This window comes from Abramis brama (genome assembly GCF_963993115.1).
Source record: "Abramis brama genome assembly, chromosome: 8".
Lineage (NCBI taxonomy): Eukaryota > Metazoa > Chordata > Actinopteri > Cypriniformes > Leuciscidae > Abramis > Abramis brama.
The window spans coordinates 43358020-43381891 of record NC_139970.1 but is presented as its reverse complement, the minus strand read 5'-3'; the positions used below and the strand labels follow the sequence as shown (position 1 = coordinate 43381891).

At 38.3% G+C, this 23872-nt stretch overlaps 2 protein-coding genes across 3 annotated transcripts in view; one reads left to right on the top strand and one right to left on the bottom strand.

Annotated features, from left to right (window-relative positions):
* The window catches only part of LOC311088383 (uncharacterized protein), a 190751-nt gene that overhangs the window by 115385 nt on the left and 51494 nt on the right, over positions 1-23872 (bottom strand). The window lies entirely within an intron of this gene.
* LOC311088378 (uncharacterized protein) lies at positions 399-6775 on the top strand. Of its 2 annotated transcripts, XM_084122439.1 has the most exons (6): positions 399-710; positions 904-1191; positions 1357-1677; positions 1857-2144; positions 3933-4106; positions 6255-6775. In XM_084122439.1, the coding sequence occupies exons 1-6, from the start codon at positions 419-421 to the stop codon at positions 6404-6406; spliced, it is 1515 nt and encodes a 504-aa protein (XP_083978565.1). In that variant the 5' UTR covers positions 399-418; the 3' UTR covers positions 6407-6775. The 2 variants fall into 2 exon arrangements, 1 of the variants encoding a protein (XP_083978565.1); XR_014607495.1 differs by lacking the exons at positions 399-710; positions 904-1191; positions 1357-1677; positions 3933-4106 and having other exon boundaries at positions 2011-2144; positions 6255-6381.

Below are 23872 nucleotides of genomic sequence, written 5' to 3'. Positions count from 1 at the left end.
ATGAACAACCACTAGATGTAGATTATGATTAAAACAGTGCATCATACAATCGACTGATTTAACCCACTATCTACAATATGAATGTTCATTCAGAGTCAATGAATTACACGCTACAAGTTCTCCAGCGCTGTTTGGCCGTTGCTAATAAATTTGCCCCAAGCGCTCCAAAACCGGCAACCAGCATAATGACATAATGAGTCAACGAATAATCCATGGAAAGTTTTTATATAATCCACAGGTTTAAACAGTTCCAGGCAAGGAAAATCCAAACAAAATAATAATCCAATGGCGTTTCCCACACGCATTTAAATGATTTAAAGTATTTCAGTGAAGCTTCAAACCAACATCAAGTGATTTTAAAGCTTTAATCTGTGAAAAACTCTGTTCTTCAGGTGTGTTTGGTGATGAATTGAAGTATATGATGGAGGGAGAATCACTCACTCTAAACTCACATCTTACTGAAATAAAGGATGATGATGTGATTCAGTGGAGGTTTGGATATTATGAAGACACTTTAATAGCTGAAATCAATAAACGGGCCGACAGAATCGCTGTATATGATGATGTTCTTGATGGGAGATTCAGAGACAGACTGAAGCTGAACATACGATCTGCATCTCTGACCATCATAAACATCACTAAAATGATGGGACATTATTCTCTACAGATCAACGGTGTGAGAAAGAGAAAGATCAATATCGGTTCCTATGGTGAGGTTAAACACATTTGTTTCACCTTTATTTAATGACAATATTTAAATTAATTCATACACCATTTTGTTTCTTTTTGTTTGTTTAATGATATTGTTTATTTCAAACTGACATTTTAAACTATTTAGTAAAACATTATTAAGTGATTTCACAGTATTAATCTGACTAACCCTGTTTGTGTTTTTGGTATCAGTGTCTGTGAAGGAGGGAGAATCATTCACTCTAAACTCTGATCTCCCTGAAATAAAGGAAGATGAATGGATTCAGTGGATTTTTGATAACACTGTAATATCTGAAGTCAATAAACGGGCCGACAGAATCGCTGTATATGATTATGTTCTTGATGGGAGATTCAGAGACAGACTGAAGCTGAACAATCAAACTGGATCTCTGACCATCATAAACATCACAACTGAACATGCTGGAGTTTATAGACGAAACCAGTATGATTCGATCAGTTATGTCTATCTTGCGGTCTTTGGTAGGTTAAATATTTGTTTTACCATTTTAGATGTTAATCAAACGAAACAATATTAATCCAAACACCATTTTGCTTCATTTCTGTTTTAAGTTTTATGTTATTGTTCATTTGAAATTTAAATATTAATATCTCAGATACAAACTCTGTTTCTGTTTGTTGATACAGTTGAAATATCAGTGAAGGAGGGAGAATCACTCACTGTAAACTCTGATCTCACTGAAATAAAGGATTATGAATGGATTCGGTGGATGTTTGGAGATGAAAATATTTTAATAGCTGAAATTAATGTAAAGGACGACAGAATCACTGTATATGATGATTATCTTGGGAGATTCAGAGACAGACTGAAGCTGAACAATCAAACTGGATCTCTGACCATCACAAACATCACAACTGAACATGCTGGAGATTATCAACTACAGATCATGAAAGGGTTTAGGTTTTCAGAAAGTTTCTCATTAAAAGCTTTCAGAGTTTCTGTCTCTGGTGAGTAGAGATCATTTCTCATGTCCTTCAAATATTCTTGTTTTTACCAACTATTTACATATTTATTTATTGTTGAATCAGTTTATAGTTTGAGATGATAGATCATATAAACACTGACTCAACCGAAAGAAGATTGTTGATTAGATTTGTTCTTATTTATCTTTTCTCATGTTTTCCAGCTCGTCTGCCTGTTCCTGTCATCAGTAGAGACTGTTCTTCATCTTCATCATCATCATCATCATGTTCATTGGTGTGTTCAGCTGTGAATGTGGGTCATGTGACTCTCTCCTGGTACAAAGGAAACAGTTTATTGTCCAGCATCAGTGTGTTTTATCGCCACATGAGTCTCTCTCTCCCTCTGGAAGTGGAATATCAGGATAAAAACTCCTACATCTGTGTGCTGAACAATCCCATCAGCAACCAGACTCAACATCTCAACATCACTCAACTCTGTCACACATGTTCAGGTACGGCTGATATTAGTTGATGTCAGCGCTGATATTAGCGTTTATTAACTGATCAGAGGGTTGTTCCATAAAATATGCTAAGAAAAGCAGGGATTAAACTCCAACACCTGACTTGAATGAACCTAACAAATAAGTTGGGGATAAAGCAGTTTCATAAAAGGTAATTGAAGTTCACGCAATCCCACTAATTTAATCCACGTTGATCTAGTCTAGATAATTGTGTGTGCATGTGTTTCTGAAGCAGGCCTAGGCCCCGTTTACACGTACATGGTTATTTTGAAAAACGGAGACATTTCCCTTCGTTTACACACAAGTGGAGAATTCGCCTCTGAAAACAATTATTTCTAAAAACTCCGGCCAGAGTGGAGATTTTGGAACTTATAGTACATTACACTCATATATTTTATACTTAAAATATTAAATAAATTTGAACAGAAGTAGCGTAATTCAGGGAAGATTTTTTTTAAGAATCCAAATATAATAAAGATACAAAATATCTTCTTTTATTTATTTTTTTTTTGAAGAAAGCAAGAATCCCCAGTTTTAAATGATTGGTTAGATTTAGTTTATAAAGTATGGAGAGGATAACATGAAATTAAGTATACATTTAGAAAAGATATGTGCAACTAAAGTCAAAGAATATTCCATAAAATAAAGGAATATATATTAGCCTACATTAACTACATTTTTATATAACCCTCCCTCCCTTTTAATTCTAGTTATTTGTTATTTTATTTATTTACTTATTTAATATTGAATATTTGATATTTAAAAATATTAATTGAATAACTTAGGAATTATGTGTCATTAAGAGTTTGATATAAATATGTGAATGTTTGATTTATATATATATATATATATATATATATATATATATATATATATAATTTCTTTTTTCTCCTTTTTTCATATGTAAAAGTGTCTAACTTTGTACTTATTAGTTATTGTTCTAATTATGTGTTGGTGGGTATTATCACAAAAGAAAAAAAGTAGAATAAAAAATAAGGAATATTTATCAGGGGAAAATATTATGTCTTTAAAGCAGTTGTCCATTTGTATAATTGTGTTAAATGTGTTTAAAATTGAAAACATAATAAAGTACATCAAATATATATATATATGCATATTTGTTGTTGGACATTAGATGTGCCTTATTTAGAGTTTTAAACCTTTTTAACTGTAAAGGGACTATTGTAATGGGGTAAATCAAATGTAGGCTAATATACTGTAGGCCAATTACTAAGCTCAGATTCATCTTACCAATTAAAATTTAGTTTGTGCTTTTGTAATTATTTATTTTTAATTTTGTGATTTTAACTTCTGCTTTAAAAAGCTTTTTTTATATTGTAATATTCGAATGTTCTTCTGATAACCATAAAATGTTCTACAGCTGCCAAACAAAACCAGAAAGAAATGTATTCATAAATCTTTAAAACAAACTAATTAAATATTGGGCACAAAACATTCAGCCAGTAAGAAAAGAAAACCTGTAAGATATATATATATATATATATATATATAGGCTACAATGATAAATGATACAAGGCCTACGAACATGTTAAATTATATTGTATACTATCAGAGTCGCCAGAGTAACTGAGTTTGAACTATTTTAAGTTTGCTTTATGAAACAGAATCAACCGACAATAAGTCTGACTATCCAAAATAAGTCTGGCTAGTATTCTAATCTTGTTTTATGGAACAGTCCTCTAATCTCTGTTTAACCAAAAATAAGATTAGATTTGATGAGATTTGTTCTTATTTATCTTTTTCTGTCATGTTTTCCAGCTCGTCTGCCTGTTCCTGCCATCAGCAGAAACTGTTCTTCATCTTCATCACCATCATCATCATCATCAGCATCATCATCATCATCATCATCATCACCACCAGGATCTCATCCCAATCCCATCAGCAACCAGACTCAACATCTCAACATCACTCAACTATGTCACACATGTTCAGGTACGGCTGATATTAGTTGATGTCAGCGCTGATATTAGCGTTTATGAACTGATCAGAGGGTTGTTCCATAAAAGACGCTTAGAAAAGCGGGGATTAAACTCCAAAACCGGACTTGAATGAGCCTAACAAATAAGTTGGGGCTAAAGTGGTTCCATAAAAGGTAATTGAAGTTCACCCAATCTCACTAATTTGATCCAGGTTTATCTAGTCTAAATAATTGCGTGTGCACGCGTTTCTGAAGCAGCCCTAGAGGTCGATCGTGGATCAAATCGATCCACCATCAAACATATATATATTTTACGTATATTTTGTGCTGTTTTATGCGTTTGTGATATGTTTTTTTTTTCCCTCAGTGCAAAACTTACATTTTACAGTTATATCCTCCATCTGTAAATGTTAGAAAGTCGTGTAAATGTATCCATTTTGCTGCTAATCTTCATACTGAATGAGCGCTGCTGCGCGCATGCGTGCCAAATAGGAGCGCAATAATTCTGACTAAAATATACATTTTGCTTGGAAAATTAATATGCGATATTTTATAACACTAGAAATATCTTCTAATTATAATAATTTATCTTTAGGATGTTGGATAAGTTGCAGTGAACTTCTAGCGAACAGAAGTACTTAAGTGAACAGAAGTAGCCTAATTCAGGGAAGTTTATTTTAAGAAACTATATAAAGATACAAAATATAGTTTTGGGTATATGACCTATGCTACTTAATAAAGATGATGTATACTTATTTAGAATGCTGAGAATTACAGCTTTTAATGCAATACTTTTTTGGAGAAAGCAAGAATCCCCAGTTTTAAATAAGTAGATTTAGTTTCTAAAGTACACTATGGAGAGGATAACATGAAATTAAGAGCAAATGTATACATTTTGAAAAGATATGAGCAACTCTAAAATCAAAGAATATTCCATAAAATAAAGGAATATATATAAGCCTACATTAACTACATTTTTATATAACCCTCCCTCCCTTTTATTTCTAGTTATTTGTTATTTTTTTATACATTTTTATTAATATTTATTTATTGTTTTTTGTCTTTTCCCTCTTAAATCATATGTAAAGTGTCTAACTATGTACTTTTTGGTTATTGTTCTAATCATGTGTTTTTTAGGCTATGTGTTGGTGGGTATTATCACAAAAGAAAAAAAAAGTAGAAGGAAAAATAAATAATAAATGAATATTTATTGGGGGAAAATATGATGTCTTTAAAGGAACTGTCCATTTGTATAATTTTGTTAAATGTGTTTGAATTGAAAGCCACAATAAAGTACATATATATATGCTAAAATATTTGTTATTTGGACATTAGATGTGCCTTATTTAGAATTTTAAACCTACAAGTGTATTTTTATGATAGCAATAACTGTAAAGGGACTATTGTAATGGGGTAAATCAAATGTAGGCTAATATACTGTCAATTACTAAGCTCAGATTCATCTTACCAGTTAAAATTTATACTGTGCTTTTGTAATTATTTATTTTTAATTTTGTGATTTTAACTTCTGCTTTAAAAAGCTTTTTTTAGATTGTGTTCTAATGTTCTTCTTATAATCATAAACGTGTTCTACAGCTGCCAAACAAAACCAGAGAGAAATGTATTCATAAATCTTTAAAACAATTTAATTAAATCTTGGGCACAAAACATTCAGCCAGTAAAAAAAGAAAACCTGTAGTATATATATATTGTATTATCTATATCTATATCTATATCTATATCTATATCTATCTATATCTATCTATATATACTGTATATAGTGTCTAATTTATAATTGTAGCCTTATTTAAGTTGATTTTCTGTACATTGTGTATTTATTTTTGGACTAATAGTGGTTAATAAAGTCCAATAATGGCATGAGAGAGTGTCAGTGGTAATATCACTGTGTTCCTATTGGTCAGTTTTAGAGGATCTGTGTAACAGCTGAGGCTTAGCCTGACAGTTAGCCTGCCCTGGACCAGGCTAGTTTCCCAGCATAAGTTGCCAGGGTAACTGAGTTTGAACTAATTTAAGTTTGCTTTATGAAACAGAATCCACCGACAATAAGTCTGACTAACCAAAATAAGCCTGGCTTGTATTCTAATCTTGTTTTATGGAACAACCCTCTGATCTGATCTCAGTTTGATGCTTTTATTCCTCAGACTCTGTCCACTGTTATGGTCCTACTGAAGCTGTGATCCGATTGGTCCTCTCTGTTCTGGTGGGCATGGCTACTGTCATTGTTCTGGTTTATGACATTAGATCCAGAAGAGCTGAACGAGATCAAGCACATATTCACAAATCAGAAACCTAATGGTGTAATTTCTCATATTACTATTTTTTGTCATTTATTAATCTTCATTTATTTGTAATGGCTTTATATGCTGGCATTTACTGTATGTTTATTTCCAGGAGGCTTATTTCCACCCTAGAACATAATTTGAGAACAAACAGCAACATATTTTCTCATTAGTGCTCAAAGTGTTTGTTGTAAATGCTGATTATTATTATTTTTAACAATCTACTCATTCATATTTGATTGGGGACTTTAAACATTACTCCAATCACCCAAACGTTTTGACTAAACACGACACATTTCTCTCAAAGACACAGATCTCACTTTACTACTGCTGTTCATCTGTCATCTGGATTTGCTTGCCTTTGTCAATAAAGATTTTTTCAGTCTGAGGTTCAAGAGTCTCTCCATGTTTTATTAGATTTATTATGTTGCGCGCAGGAATACTTGTTATTGTTATTGTAATTGTTTTTTAACAATTCTAGCACTTTACATTATTTTAAACATTTCTAAATGTTTACATTATTGTTAAAGGTACAATGTGTAGGATTTTCTCCCATTTAGCGGTGATCTAGCTATTGTATATGACTACCAACTGAATATTACTTTTTTCGTTATTTTGGTACCATTACACAGATTTATGTTACAAGGTAAACAATCCTTTTCCATCATTGATGCAAGGAAAGGTATCCTAGACGTCATTCTTATGCACAACCATGCTGTAGTTAGCCAAGCAACTATAAAATATTTGAATTTACACCAACGTTTTTTAGAGTGTACACAAATAGGCTGAATTACCTGTCGAGAAGAAATCAGCAACTTCGGCGTCCCTTTTAAAAATCCTTGCTCCTCATGAGCTTTTCCATCTTGGAAAAGCCACTCCAATATTGACTTTGGTCTTGTTGATTTGCCTGTCGCGTTGTCGTTTTAATTCCTTGGTGACTTTTAATTGCTCCTGTCTGCCTCGCTGCCTGCTGTGGGTGTGTTTGCTTCGGTGCTGTAAGCTCCGTCTCAGCCTCGTATTTCCTTGTTTTGAACCATCATTTACTACAATTTCTAGTTGTTTATACTACTACTAAATACAGCTTACCCAACATCTCAGATTAACCTTACATCGCTAGCTTCCGTTACTACTAGCACAACACGCTAGTAATTCGCTAGCCTGTTAACGCGCCACCCGTGCACTCAGCTATTTTTATTTATTTATTTTTCTCTTTCGCGTCCGCGCCTTTGAGTTCATAAAAAGCTCAGGTGAGTAAGAATCACTCAACAAACACGGTAAGTAATGTCTTGTCCTGTTATTGTCACCTGCACTTCATGTCACATGTTTAGCATAGCCTTCTCTGTTGGCAATATAGGATTTATATGTGATAAATGCAAGGAGACAGTTAGGCTGACAGAGAAGATTTCAGAACTAGAGACACGCATCCAAACTTTAATTGAGGATAGTAAGAGTGCTAGAGCTTTAGATACTCTTTTGGATGTGCCTAGCATAGTGAACTGTTTACATGATTCGGTTCCAGCTGAAGTAGTGCCTGCGCAGCAAGGCAAATGGGTGACAGTGAGGGATCGCTCTAGTTGCGGATCAAAAAACCACTCTTCCGTTCCGATTACCATAACAAATCGATTTGCCCCGCTCAGTGAAACACCCACTGAGAGTTCTGTTGATTGTGCCCTAGTAATTGGTGATTCGATAACACGGAACGTGAAAATAGAGACACCAGCCACCATAGTCACATGTTTGCCGGGAGCCAGAGCACCTGACATCAAAGCAAATTTAAAAGTGCCTGCTAATGCTAATCGTAAATTCTCTAAGATCATTATTCACGTCGGCACTAATGATGTTCAACTCCGCCAGTCGGAGATCACCAAAATTAACGTTAAAGAGGTGTGTGAACTCGCAAGTACGATGTCAAGCACTGTAATTTGCTCTGGCCCCCTTCCTGTTTGCAGGAGTGATGAGATAGTTAGTAGATTGTGTTCACTGAATCGCTGGCTGTCTAAGTGGTGTCCGCAAAATAATATAGAATTTATAGACAATTGGAAAAGTTTTTGGGGCAAACCTGACCTGTTGAAAAGAGATGGTATTCATCCCTCCTGGGATGGTGCTGCTCTTCTCTCTAGTAATATGGCTCATAGTCTTAGAGCTCAAACATGACAATCTGGGACTCAGGTCAGGAAGCAGACAGACTGGCTAAACCGACCGTCTGCTAGCGGCCTCGCGTCACCAAGGTCAGATAAATCCCATCACATAGAGCCTCTTTCACCTAGATATCATCATATAGAGACTGTGTCTGTTCCCCGAATTTGGAAATCCAAAAAACGTTTAAACCTATCTAAGGTTACAAATTTAATTGATGTTCAACAAATAAAAAACAGCTATAATACAGATGAGCAAATGCTAAAGCTTGGGTTGCTGAATATTCGATCGCTTACTTCAAAAGTACTCATTGTTAATGATATGATTTCAGATAATAACCTAGATGTGCTGTGTTTGACAGAAACCTGGCTAAAACCAAACGATTACATTACTTTAAATGAGTCCACCCCGCAAGATTACTGTTATAAACATGAGCCTCGTCTGAAACGCAAAGGGGGAAAATTGCTGTAATTTATAGTAATACTTTCAAAACCACTAAGAAATCAAGTTTTAAATATAAATCTTTTGAAGTGTTGGTGCTTAATGTAAAAATATATAGTGTAAATGATAAATCACGTTTGAGATTTATGCTGGCTACTGTATACAGGCCACCAGGGCACCATAAAGATTTTATCAAAGAATTTGCGGACTTTCTATCAGAATTAATATTGACTGCAGAGCAAGTACTAATTGTTGGTGATTTTAATATACACATAGATAATGAAAAAGATGCATTGGGATTGGCATTTAAAGACATTGTAAACTCTATTGGATTTAGACAACATGTGTCAGGACCTACTCATCGTCGTAATCATACTCTAGATCTAATATTATCACATGGAATAGATGTTGATGCCGTTGAAATTCTGCAGCAGAGCGATGACATCTCAGATCATTATCTAGTCTCGTGTAAACTTCATTTAGCCAAGGCTGCAAAGCCGACTCCGTGTTTCAAATATGTTAGACCCATCGCTTCTGCCACTAAAGATTGCTTTATCAATAATCTTCCTGATCAGTTTCACCATCTCAGCATCCCAGATAGCTTAGAAGAACTTGATATTGCAACAGAAACTTTTAACTCTCTCTTTTCCAGCACTTTAGACACAATTGCTCCGTTGAGCTTAAAGAAGATTAAAGAAAATAGTCCAACGCCGTGGTACAACGAGCACACTCGGGCCCTTAAGAGAGCAGCCAGAAAAATGGAGCGCAACTGGAAGAAAACAAAACTAGAGGTATTTCGCATTTCATGGAAGGAGAGCTCTATTGCATACAGAGAGGCTTTAAAAGCTGCTAGATCTGCTTATTTTTCAACCCTATTAGAAGAAAATAAACATAATCCTAGGTATTTATTTGAAACTGTGGCTAAACTAACGAAAAAGAAAGCTTCAAGCACCGAAGTTTCCAAGCAACACAGCAGTAATGACTTTATGAACTTCTTCACTTATAAGATTGATAATATCAGGGAGAAAATTATAACTATGCAACCGTCTACTACAGTATCACATCAGGCAGTGCATTGTAGTCTCCCTGAAGAAAAATTTGATTCGTTCGTTGCTATAGGAGAGGAAGAATTTACTAAACTCGTTAAATCATCTAAATCTACAACATGTATGTTAGACCCTATATCGACTAAGCTACTGAAAGAGATGCTTCCAGAGGTCATAGATCCTCTTCTTAATATCATTAATTCGTCTTTGTCTCTAGGATACGTACCAAAAACCTTTAAGCTGGCTATGATTAAACCGCTTGTTAAAAAACCGCAACTTGATCCTACAGAATTAGTCAATTACAGGCCGATCTCGAATCTACCTTTTCTGTCAAAGATACTAGAAAAGGCAGTGTCTTCACAACTGTGTTCCTTTTTAGAAAGAAATGATATCTGCGAGGATTTTCAGTCTGGATTTAGACCGTACCATAGTACCGAGACAGCTCTCGTTAGAGTCACAAATGATTTGCTCTTATCATCCGATCGTGGTTGTGTCTCGCTATTAGTGTTACTCGATCTTAGTGCTGCATTTAACACTATTGACCACAACATTCTTTTAAATAGACTAGAAAACTATGTTGGCATTAGTGGAATTGCATTAGCATGGTTTAAATCAGTGGTTTTCAAACTGTGGGTCGCGACCCACTTGTGGGTCACACAGTGAGAAAAGGTGGGTCACACAAATGCACATTTACACGTTACGATGAGTGAAACAAAACCAGTCCGATTAATGACCAAAACGACTCTCAAGTGAGTTTTAGCGCCCGCCAAAGTGAATTTTTGTCCCGCCGAAGTCTTATTTGATCGGTGAGTAATGTAGATGAACGGCTGCGTTTGTGACAGAGTCAGTGCATGTTACAGAACGAGCAGAGAGAGACTCGGTCGCGCGCGCGCGCTCTCTCTCTCTCTTCGGAGCCAAGCGAAATAATAAAAATAATATTATACTAAATATTATACTATTATATTAAATAAAAATAAAAATAATATTATACACATTGACACCGCAGAGACACAAGTGGCAGCAGGTTGGGTTGAGTTAAGATACATATTCTTATTAGTGCTGACATGTCTGATGTGTTATGAGCCAGTTTTTTAGATGTTTTTTAAACAGAGTGTATGTGGTGAATTCTCTGATGTTCTGAGGGACAGAGTTCCATTCCTGTGCTGCTGTGACAGAAAAGGCACTTTGACTAAAAGCACTTTTCCGTAAAGGAACAACACAGTCTCCTCGGACCGACCCTCGTGTTACTCTCTGTGTGGTGTTTCTGATGTTTACAAACTGACTCAGTGGAGGAGATGACAGACCATGGATGATTTTGTAAAACAGACAGAGGTTTGAATACTTAATGACATTTTCCCAACTTAAAAGCTTAAGCTTTTCTAAAATGGCACAATGATGATACCTAAATGGTTTTTTATCCACAATTTTGATTGTCTGTTTATAAAGTGACACTAAAGATTTTAGTGTTGTTTTATTTGCCTGTGACCAGGTTGTAAGAGAGTAAGTGATATGAGACAGAACCATACTGTACATGAACATTTTAGCTGCTTGAAGTGACAAATTTGATCTTATGAACCGGAAATTTGCAATGTTAAATTTGACTCTATTGCAGACCTTTTTTATCTGTGATTTAAAAGTTAGTTTAGAGTCTATTATGATGCCTAAGTATTTGAATTCTGACACAACTTTTATTTTTTCCCTTGTCACATAAATATCTGCCTGATTATTTGCAATGTTTGATTTAGAAAAGAACATTGAAACTGTTTTATTTACATTAAGTTTTAAGCAGGATTGATTTAGCCATTCAGAGACATGGGCCATAGACTGTGTGAGTTTTTCAGCAACTTGTTTTGTGTTTTTACCATGGGTATAAATGACTGTGTCGTCTGCGTACATCTGAATATGGACGCCTGGACAAACAGAAGGGAGGTCGTTTATATAAAGTGAAAATAGCAGTGGCCCCAAAATAGAACCTTGAGGAACCCCCGTGGACATGGCGAGGGGCGGTGAGTGGTAATCCCTGATCCTGACTGACTGTGAGCGATTCGATAGATATGATTCTATCCATTTTATTGCATCTGAGGAGAAATTAAATTTACTTAGTTTGATTAATAATATTTTATGGTTTACAGTGTCAAAAGCTTTTTTTAAATCGAGAAACACAGCTCCAACCACGCCACCTTTATCCAGTAAATGTTTGATATTTTCTATGAAAAAACAATTAGCAGTTTCCGTGGAGTGTTGAGTTCTAAAACCAAATTGCATTGAATGAAGAGAAAATGTAGTGGTATTCAAATGTGTTATTATTTGTTGGGAAATTAGTTTCTCTGCAACTTTTGACACTGTAGGTATGATGCTGATTGGTCTGTAATTGTCCACTGACAATGGATCTCCATTTTTGAGAATTGGAACAACAGCAGCTGACTTCCACACATTTGGAAATACTGCCTCAATAAAGGAGAGATTGACAATTTTGGTTACTGGTGTTAGCTGAGTGCAATGATGAGACAAGGATCGTGGGGAATGTTGTTCCAAAATGTGACAGACACCGTGAGGAAGGAGGACATCTAGTGGACACCTGGAGAACACAACCTGACACCGTGACAATATTCAAACGCACATAACTATAGAACCAATTCTTAATGCGCATGTGAACGCCATCAGCGTTTCTCACAGGTTCGCGTTTAAAGTTTGTGTAGAGAGAATGGTGTCGTCTTAGCGGCCCCTAATTTATTAACAAATGATTGTTGCGACGGAAGCGAATCAATCAAAACTAACTTTAGCTGGAAAATAACTTTATTAAAGAACCGCTATAAAGCCAAAACAATCTCTGTAAAGCTGCTTTGAAAAGATCTACATTGTTAAAAGCGCTATATAAATGAAGATGACTTGACTTGACTTGACTTGACGTGACTCTGCTACATGTCCTTGAGAGTAGGCATGATCCTCCATATTCAACAGGCTTTCAAAATCTGCTGGCAGTCGCGAGTAATCTCCCCCTCGCATTCGTCACGGTGCCACTGAGTGTAAAAGCGCGAAAGGCGAAGCTTGAATTTCCAGGTATGTCCCTCTTTGGCTGATGTATTTTCAAGATGGAGGTGTAACATGGCTGCCGCCGTTCGAGCGACTCACTCGTATGTATTCTGAATGGCAGATTCTACGCTTACGAGAATACTTGATTAGTTGGTGGAAGTAATTACACATGAATGAGCACATATACTTTTGAAAGAACAGTGTTTTTTGCTAAGAATCAACTTAAAAAATTACACAGTGTAGTTTTAAGGTAATTCTGCCTTTACCACTAAAAAAAATATATATATATATATAATATATATATATAAGGGGTGTAACGATACGCGTATTCGTATCGAACCGTTCGGTACGAGGCTTTCGGTTCGGTTTTCGGTACGCAGTACGTACCGAACGGTTCGTTGGACCATTTTTTCTGCCGACAAAAATTTCATTATTTCAAATGAAGACGCGTCGCGGGTGGCAAGCGCGGCGCGACCACAACATCAACTGGCAAATGCGATGTAAGGAAAGACACTGAGCTACTCTTATTGTGTTTGTGTGGACCGTTATCAGTTTTGACCTGTGAAGCGGGACTCGCGAGCCCTATGCGCGAGCCTGATCAAGCAACACCACACAGCGCTAAGAGACCAGACCAGTAAAGAAAGCATTTGAATTTCAAATGCTTTTTGAAATTGCCACTGAAGTAATAACATCACTGCGAGATCTAGTGAGAAACGTGCACATTTCTCTGTTATTAACGGATCAAACAGCGCTGACGTGGAAACCAGGAAGAAACATCGTGCCATGAATGAACTGGCCGGTGTCAGATCAGCAACATTCACCGTGGAATGGATTTGCTGTAGTAACACTAACTGCAAGGTATGGAAGTTTGTCAGGAATAGTGGGCTATAATGCTTTCAAGTAACATTACATCGGTTTTATTTTGACATTATGAATACAATTATTGCTGCCCTCAAATGTTAATCTGAACTAAAATAAACCTTTGTTTATAACTAGCCTACTACTACAATATTACATTTCATTTTGTCCAAGGAGCTGTTTTGTTTTATATGCTCATAAGAAGAGTCAAGTATAGCTCCATTATTGTTAAGTAAAAAAAGCAACAAAAAAAATAAATAAAAAAAAAAAAATCATACTTTATGATGTTAGTTTCATTAAATAAAATAATAATAAAAAAAAAAATTCAAGGAAATTTCTCTGGCATTTATTTTTGCTGTATGGAAAACGTACCATACCGAACCGTGACACAAGTGTATCGTATCGAACCGAACCGTGAATTTTGTGAACCGTTACACCCCTAATATATATATATACATATATGTACCTTTGCAAGATTTTCTGAGACAAACCACATATACATTATGTATTAATGTACCGAATAATGTACATTTAAGGATCAAATCTTGTTGTTTTAGTCTTCTAAAATACATCCTCAATTATCTTGTATCTATATTTCGCATACAGTGCCTGCGAGCAGGAGGAGAACAAGAGTTTAAACATAACCGGGTTTATCACATAACCTGCTTTCTTGAATAACCCCTCTGGTGTTTCTCTTTCCTTCAGTGATTCTGCTCATTGAATTAACTCAATTCCCACATGAACACTGAGTGGTGTTCATTTAAAGGGGGGGTGAAATGCTATTTCAGGCATACTGAGTTTTTTACACTGTTACAGAGTTGGATTGCCATGCTAAACATGGACAAAGTTTCAAAAATTAAATTGTACGTTTGAAGGAGTATTTCTGTTCCAAAAATGCTCCTTCCGGTTTGTCACAAGTTTCGGAAAGTTTTTTTCGAGTATGGGCATGTGTGACGTCAGATGTAGCGGAATTTCCTTATACGGGTCCTAAGGGCACTTCTCCGGAAGGACGCGGGCGTGCGCGCAACCGTAGACCAGAGCGAGAGCGAAAGCAGTACCTCATCAAAGCGCTATGCTCGGCTTTAGGGAAGTCAGTGTTACCAAAGAAGTGGGTTTTTGGTTGCCAGGGCAAGACAACCCTGCACAGATTCCCAAAGAACCCGGCGTTATGGGACCAGTGGATGGAGCTGTGCAAGACTGTTTGTTCCCTGCATTTCGACGATGCTTGTTTTATAAACAAAGCCCAGATCGACGGATTTGCAGATCGTCTAATGCTTAAGGATCGAGCAGTCACAATGATAAAGGTTTGCGGTCATGCGTTGGAACCGGGCGGTGAGTAAAACTGCTTCAAATGTCTCTGTGTGTTGTTAGCTCGGCGTGTTAGCACAGCTTTAGCTCCGCCCGCACGGCACGCCTTCAGCCGCTCGTTTTTTTCCGGAAAGACTCGGTACAGCCTATCTTTCTTTTATAAATATAATAAAACTAAAGACTTTTTGGAGATATGAAGGATGCAATACTACTCTATAGGTACTCAAGATTAACAGGAAATTGAGTGAAAATGAGCATTTCACCCCCCCTTTAACACCGGGGATTTTTCTGTGAGGTTTCCAAACAATGCCTTTGAATATACTTTAATCACGGCCGGGAGGATCTCAACCAATTTCAGAGAGAATCCCACGACAAAAAGAGAACAACAGATTATATACTGTAGAATAAGTGTATGACAGTAGCCGCGTTTCCATTCCCCTTCAAATTGTACAAATTGGAATTGAAAATACGCCCAATGGAAACATGTCAATTTCGCAAAAACTCCCATATATCAAAAATAAATAAATTTACGCTCGCTTGAGGTGTTTTTTCAGGCAATTTGAAAAAGGAATATTCCCGCAAAACTGCAATGGAAATTTTTTGCGCATTTACAACAGGTCACCTGACGTATATGATGCGATGTATGGACAGAAGATGAGACATAGTTCTTTATTAAACTCATAAAAGACTAAAGAATTAAGGAAATACTGGATTCTAAACCACTATTAAATGCCACAAACAAGACCTGAAAGCCGATATGAGGGAGAAACACCAGAAACTCCTCATATGTGCTGCTCCCAGTATATGAGTCTTTCCTTGCCATTAATGCTTGAATAACACGCATACGTCTCCTTCCATTAAAAATAATGGCTAGTGTGGCGGCTGGGATATATGTTGAAAAAATGCCGCATAACATCGATTATTGGAAATGTCGTCATTTCGCAATAGTTTTTTATCGACATTTAGAAAATATCGCAGTTTTGTGCAAATCTGTAATGGAAATGCGGCTAGTGACATGATCCATTACATTAATTTTCTCTATTATGATTGGTTCTTCAAACTGTAAAGCCTATCAATGGTGCACATTAAGATTTTCCAACCCAGTTGTCTTTTCAATTAAATTTATTGACACATTGATTGTCACAATAGGCTTAGATGGAAGCAAGTTGATAGCAAGTTAAAGTGCACCTAAGTATATCAGTGCAGACGTGCAATAATTTGACTCAAACTTAAATACTAATTCAATACAGTGACAAAGGCCAGCTCCTGGCAACAGTTTGCAACAACTGTTCTCCAAACCAGGCACAAACCATCATTAAAACCTCAAAGAAAGAAAATCACTGCTACCTATCTGATGATGATAGATGATGTAAACATTAAAGATATGCATATTGAATAATATTTCGAAAATAGACTAAAGCCAGTTGAACTAGAAGAGCAAATGAGAAAGAAACCACCATAGCATGCTAAAACCACTAGAAGGAGCGGTGTGAGTAAACAGCAAAAAGTCACTGGTGACACTCATCAACCACAGGGACCCAGACAAAGCTCCACTGAGGTGTCAGTGACTTCTAATACGCCTAATGAAGTTCAACCCTGTCGCTGAATACATCCCAGTTAAGAACCTGATAGTACCTGACGTGCTGTCGAGGCACCCGGAGTCAAAAGTGGACAACACAAAACTGAGCGAGGACATCCAGGCATAAGTGGACGCCATCGAAGAGCTGGAAAGACCTAAAACAGTGCTGGAGCGCATATAGGCAGAGACAGAGAAGGATGAATCCCTGCAGAAGGTCAGACAATACATTAAGTCTGGCTGGCTGCGATTTAGACTATTTAATGGAGAGAAGTAGTCTTAGTGAGCATAATTGACTGGTAAAGAAGGGAAACCAAATAGTGAACCCACAAACAATGAGAACTAAGATGCTGGAGAGGATCCACCACGGGCATCAAGGCCTAAACAAATCCAGGGAGAGATACAATGATGCCATCTGGTGGCCAAAGATTAGCCATGCGGTAAAGGAGAAAGTTTCCTCATGCCCACACTGTGAGCACAAACCAAGCCAAAGCCGGGACCCACTCATCACAACGCCTTTGGCAAAAACTAGCTGCAGATCTTTGTGAGTTTAAAGGAAAGCACTTCTTGGTTGTTACTGACTATTATTCAAGATGGCTTGAAGTATTGAGTCTCACCCAGACCACAAGTGAAGCAGTTATAAGTAATCTGATGAGCACATTTACACGGTTCGGGATACCTGAAGAGCTGATTACGGATAACGGCCCGCAGTTTACCTCACGGCAGTTCCAGGTCTTCACATCCAAGTGTGACATCCAGCATACTACATCGAGCCCATACTATCCCCAAGCTAATGAGATGGCGGAGTGAGCGGTAAGGACCGCTAAAAGCATCCTTAGGCAACAAGACCCCCAGCTAGCTCTCCTGATCTACAGGGACACAGCCACGGAGCCGACAAAAGAAAGCCCAGCCAGACTCCTCATGGGAAGGAGACTGTGAACCACAGTCCCCAAGCTCCAACATCAATTGAGACCGGCATGGCCCAATCTGTCTACAGTCAGATGCCAAAGCTAAGCAGGCCTATGAACACACCTACAACAGGAGATACACAGCAAAGCCGCTTCCTGCCTTAGCTGTCGGCGACAGAATGCAACTGAAAACAGACTCAGAGAAGACATGGAGAGGGACTGGGGTGATCCAGGCTTCGTGTTCCACTCCACGTTCATTTGTGGTGAAAACGCCACAAGGAGACACCACCAGACGAAACCAGAGACATCTGCAGATCATCAACCAAGAAAGGAACGACACTCCGACACAGTCACCAGAAGTCTCCACCCCACCGGGTAGCATGACATCCGCCACCCGTCCAACCCAAACTGACTCTGAGACTGGTAGCATAACATCGTCACCCAGAGTTTTGAGGACATGCTCTGGACGTGCTGTGAAACCTGCTGTCAAGCTGACTTACTAGTCAGAAGAAATGTGTTAACCCCCTGAGGTCGGCTATCGCGCCGGCGCGATAGGCTCGTTTTTTTCCGTATGAGTGCAAAAAAATAATAAAATAAAAATATTAATTTTTATCTTATATGCTTGTGTTATACATCAATCTATCCTGTTTAGTGTGTATTATTTTTGTGTACACTCACAATAAAAACAAAGTGTTGTGCTTTTCGCCAAATAAAGAAAAATAAACACGAAGCGAGTTCTGCCTTCTCTCTGTCCGTTTAGTCCATTCTGAAACGCGTCCGAAAATGAACCATAACTCAGCGAATACTCAGTCAAACAGGCATTCAGACATACAGGCATGAAGCTTGAATTCTCTTCTTTTAAACGAAGTCATTTTTATAAAAAACAAATATTCACAGTTTATGTAATATGTATGCAAAGAGAGAGATGTCAGTCGTTCTCATCTCAGCTAATTAAGTTTTAATGTGCTCCGCCCACGGAGAGCACGCGCTATTCAAACGCAAATGGAGAGGGAGTAAAATCTTTCCGTGGCAGGGGCAGCTGCCACTGGCGCCTGTCACTCGACCTGCCACCGCTATACGCGCCTGTCACTCGACCTGCCACCGCTATATGCACCTGTCACTCGACCTGCCGCGCCTGTCACTCGACCTGCCACCGCTATACGCGCCTGTCACTCGACCTGCCACCGCTATACGCGCCTGTCACTCGACCTGCCACCGCTATACGCGCCTGTCCCGCGACCTGCCACCGCTATACGCGCCTGTCCCGCGACCTGCCACCGCTATACGCGCCTGTCACTCGACCTGCCACCGCTATACGCGCCTGTCCCGCGACCTGCCACCGCTATACGCGGCTGTCCCGTGACCCGTCACGGCTATACGCGCCTGTCCCGCGACCCGTCACGGCTATACGCGCCTGTCCCGCGACCCGTCACGGCTATACGCGGCTGTCCCGTGACCCGTCACGGCTATACGCGCCTGTCCCGCCACCCGTCACGGCTATACGCGGCTGTCCCGCGACCCGTCACGGCTATACGCGGCTGTCCCGTGACCCGTCATGGCTATGCGCTTTCCACTCGATCCGTCACAGCTTTACCCCTCATTTACACTGCACACGTGTGCGGTGCATTACGGCTGCGACACGGCTACTGGAGCTGATCGCGCCCATTCTAGTCAATGCTTGTGTTTACACCGGCCGCGACGCGGCGCGTTTCAGAAGCTTCCCAGAAGCGGCTCTCCGCGCCGCTTCGCTAAATATAGGCGCCTAGTCTATATTTGACGGACGCGCGTCCAAGTCGCACCGGGAATACAAAATAAAAGTAAAAAAAAACATTGTAAAATTCAAAATAAACACCCTGTGCAAACTCCCAAACGTATTACACACCAATATCCTTGGTAGAAACCATAGACTGTATGGTAGAAACCCAAAAATCAAGAAAAACCACGTCGGACAGGCAAATCACGTGGTCTCGCGCATCCAGTCGCTCCGCTTCTGAAATGCTCCTGGTGTGAGTTGGCACCGCGTGGAGGACGGAATAAAACCTTGTCGCAGACGTAATGCACCGCACACGTGTGCAGTGTAAATGAGGGGTTATGCATCTGCCTTGCGTCCCATGAGCGTTAAATGCGCCTCTCACTCGAAGTCGAACCACTGTTTGTGCCTGTCACGTGACCCGAAGTTAGGCTACTGTTAAAAAAAACAAAGATGACCCGGAAAATGCATCCCGATTTTGAATGTTTTTTTTTAATTTATTTTATTAAAATCTAACACTGTTTAAGGTTAGATTTGAAAAGCAGACAAGACATGCCAACATTGCTGGGAGTGTCAGACCAACTGCAACCAGCAATTAAAAACTTTTTGGAGGATTTTGGGCAAATGGCTGAAAAATCAAACAGTAGCCTAACTTATGGTTAAATGGTAGCCTATATAATTTTCGACCAATAGGTGGCGCAGTTACGAAATCGATGTGATGTGGTCAGAGTGAGGTGACAATGACAAACCTTACCAGTGGCATTACAATAGGCAGATTTATTCAAAAGTTATCAACATTTTTGGAAAATATGTATAACTTTTGACCAGAAGGTGGCACTGTCTTGAAATATTTTGAATATCCTTTGAATTACAAAATAGGCTACAATGAAATAGCTTGGCCGTGACTAACGTCTCAGTAGTCCAACATTAGCTAGTGCAAGTTTACCTTAAGATAGCATGCAGTGAGGTTGGCTTGATATAGCAATGATTATTATTACTATATTAATTATTATTATTATCATCATTATCAATATTATTATTGGTATTATTATTATTATTAATTTATTATTTATTAAGAAGTCTTATTTCGACATGATAAGTCGTTATTTCGACATATTATTTCGACATAATATCTCGTTATTTCGACATAATAAGGGGACATTCTAATCTGCATTAAGCCACATTAAGCGTTCTTAAAGGTGCATTAAGCAACTTTTCATGTTAAAAATACACGTTTTCTAACCCATACATGCTTAAACAATTGCCTGATGGGCTGAATGAGCCCTTCTCTGATCACTGAGATTGTCTCTATAATCCTGTAAAGTAAAATAAATAAGAGGGATTCGGGCCGGAATTTTAGACTGGGCGTGACGTCATGCGCGTTCATGTCTGGCAGGTTTGTGTATTCGCCGCCATTCTCCGTAGAAGATGGATTCTAAGAGACCGGCTTGTAGTTCATTTCAAACACCAACGCAAACTCCACGTAAGATAAAAAAAAGAAAACTTTTGTCCGTGAGCGTGCACACTTCTGGTTGCAGTTTCGCTTGCCGCCAGAGGGGGCATAGTTCTGTAAAAACTCAGAGACTTGCGCAATGCACCTTTAACGTGTAATTAAACTTTGCGTTCATATTCTGGGCTCATCTGATGTTTTGTACATAGCATATCCTACTTTGTTATGATTTTAGTATCATAATGATTAATAAATGCACGCACAATTATCCATGAACTTGATTTGAACAAATGCCTTTCATGTGTGCACAGTTCAGAATTAAATGAATGTGCAGCAATTTGTACAAATACAGATGTTGGCCAACTATACTGTTGTAGCCATTAAATAAGCGCATTTAGTTTTTTATTTGTTAAAATATTATAGTATTATTTTTTTCCATTTACGTTGATTTATGAAAAGTGAACAGCACAAGTAAGAGGATGCGCAATATATATCAAGAGACATGGAGCGGGTCAGACATGATTTTGACCACTTTATTAAGTTTTGTTTTGTAGAAAACCTTTCTTTAAAGTAAATTTCGTTTTGTATAAATTGTATCTTAATTTTAATCAATTTTTCATCAACCAATTACCAATTGGATTTAATAAATAAGAAGCAAATATAACGGACAATATAATCATGGAGGCGCCCGTGCAGTCACTTGCATTGCACGTGAACTGGAGCGCATCTCATCCTAACGTAACGAAACTCAGTGTATGCCTCACATAGACATGAGAAATACATCAAATACACCAAGCTTGAAATGTCTTTTAAACGAAATAATTCAAAACGAAAAGAAAAAGGCTACTCTGTGATTATGTAATCCATTATGTGCTTTTCTCTCTATTGGCGCGTTCACTACAAATATGGCGATCGTCAACTTCATCTTTGCAGCCAACACTGCCAGAAAACACTAGTTTATTAATAAAAATCAATGCATGCGTCACCGGATTTACAAATGCCCATTTTGCTTGTTGCACGCACACATATTATGTCGGAATAACCAGATATTATGTTGAAATAACATTATTATTAATAAAACATATTTTCTATTTGATTGAATGCTGAATATTGCGCTTGTTCAATTTAATAAAATTAAAACTTTAATTGTGGTCATTCAAATAATTGAATATTATAGCTAAATATTTAGTGGGCAAGTTTTGCTCATTTATATGGAAGCTTGTTTCCGCCACTGAATAATAAATAAATAATAATAATTGCGACTTTTTATCTCACAATTCTAACTTTTTTTCTCACAATTGCGATATATCAAGTCAGAATTGTGAGTTTTTTCTCAGAATTGCGACATATGAAGTCAGAATTGTGAGAAATGAAGTCGCAATTCTGAGAAATAAAGTCGTAATTGCGAGATATAAAGTCAGAATTGCATGATATAAAGTCGCAATTGCGTGTTATAAAGTCAGAATTGTGAGATATAAAGTCGCAATTGCGTGTTATAAAGTCAGAATTGTGAGATATAAACTATTCTGAGGTAAAAAAAAAAAAGTCCGTCTTTTTTCCCCTTAGAATTGGACTTTATATCTCACAATTGTGAGTTTATATCTCACAATTCTCAGAAAAGATGTCAGAATTGCGAGATATAAACTCACAATTGCGTGTTATAAACTCAGAATTGCGTGATATAGTCGCATTTTGCGAGAAAAAAAGTCAGAATTCTGACTTCATAAGACGCAATTGCGACTTTATTTCACGCAATTCTGACTTTATATCTCGCAATTCTGACTTTATAACACGCAATTGCGACTTTATTTCACGCAATTCTGACTTTATATCTCGCAATTCTGAGAAATAAAGTCGCAATTATCTTTTAAAATGTTTTATTCTGTGGCGGAAACAAGCTTATGTATGTAGCCTATATATATAGCCTATATATATATATATATATATATATATATATATATAGCCTATAATTAGGCAGCTCCCCCAGTCAATGATCTAGCACCCCCTCAGCGATCTAGCACCCCCTCAGCACATGTTAAAAATTCTCTGGAGCCGCCCCTGGCAGGTCGTGACAGGTCGAGTGACAGGCGAGTATAGCCGTGACAGGTCGCGGGACAGGCGAGTTTAGCCGTGACGGGTCGTGGGACAGCCCCATATAGACGTGACGGGTCGCGGGACAGGCGAGTATAGCCGTGACGGGTCGACTGACAGGCGAGTATAGCCGCGACAGGTCGCGGGACAGGCGCGTATAGCGGTGGCAGGTCGAGTGACAGGCGCGTATAGCGGTGGCAGGTCGAAGTGACAGGCGCGGCAGGTCGAGTGACAGGCGCATATAGCGGTGGCAGGTCGAGTGACAGGCGCATATAGCGGTGGCAGGTCGAGTGACAGGCGCGGCAGGTCGAGTGACAGGCGCATATAGCGGTGGCAGGTCGAGTGACAGGCGCATATAGCGGTGGCAGGTCGAGTGACAGGCGCCAGTGGCAGCTGCCCCTGCCACGGAAAGATTTTACCCTTACTGCGCAAATGTGAGCCGATCCAAACAAACCTGTAAAACGCCCATCAGCTGGATAACACACACCGCGAGTTCACTTTCAGACTTATGTACTTTACGATGCTGTGAGGAATAATACTATCTTGATAATAATCCTGCAAAAATTTACCTCAGAAGTTCTGGAAGTATCATTTCGAGGAGCAAACGGATCCCGCTGAGGAATTAGGTCAGTTCTGTTTGCTTTGTTCTAATCGGAATGAATGAACGCAAAGATGCGTGCTGTTGTGGAGCTACTACAGCTGGCAAAAATACTGTTTAAATATGAATCGCGTTACTATGAATGAATGAACGCAAAGATGCGTGCTGTTGTGGAGCTACTACAGCTGGCAAAAATACTGTTTAAATATGAATCGCGTTACTATGAATGAATGAACGCACAGATGCTGTTGTGGAGTTACTACAGCTGGCAAAAATACTGTTTTA

Bases quoted from the DNA above. Each gene is read 5' to 3' on its own strand.
- LOC311088378 (XM_084122439.1), top strand. From the start codon at position 419: ATGATGGAGGGAGAATCACTCACTCTAAACTCACATCTTACTGAAATA. The intron at 711-903 runs GTGAGGTTAAAC...TTTTGGTATCAG, and splicing joins GATCAATATCGGTTCCTATG to TGTCTGTGAAGGAGGGAGAA. The intron at 4,107-6,254 runs GTACGGCTGATA...TTTATTCCTCAG, and splicing joins ACTATGTCACACATGTTCAG to ACTCTGTCCACTGTTATGGT.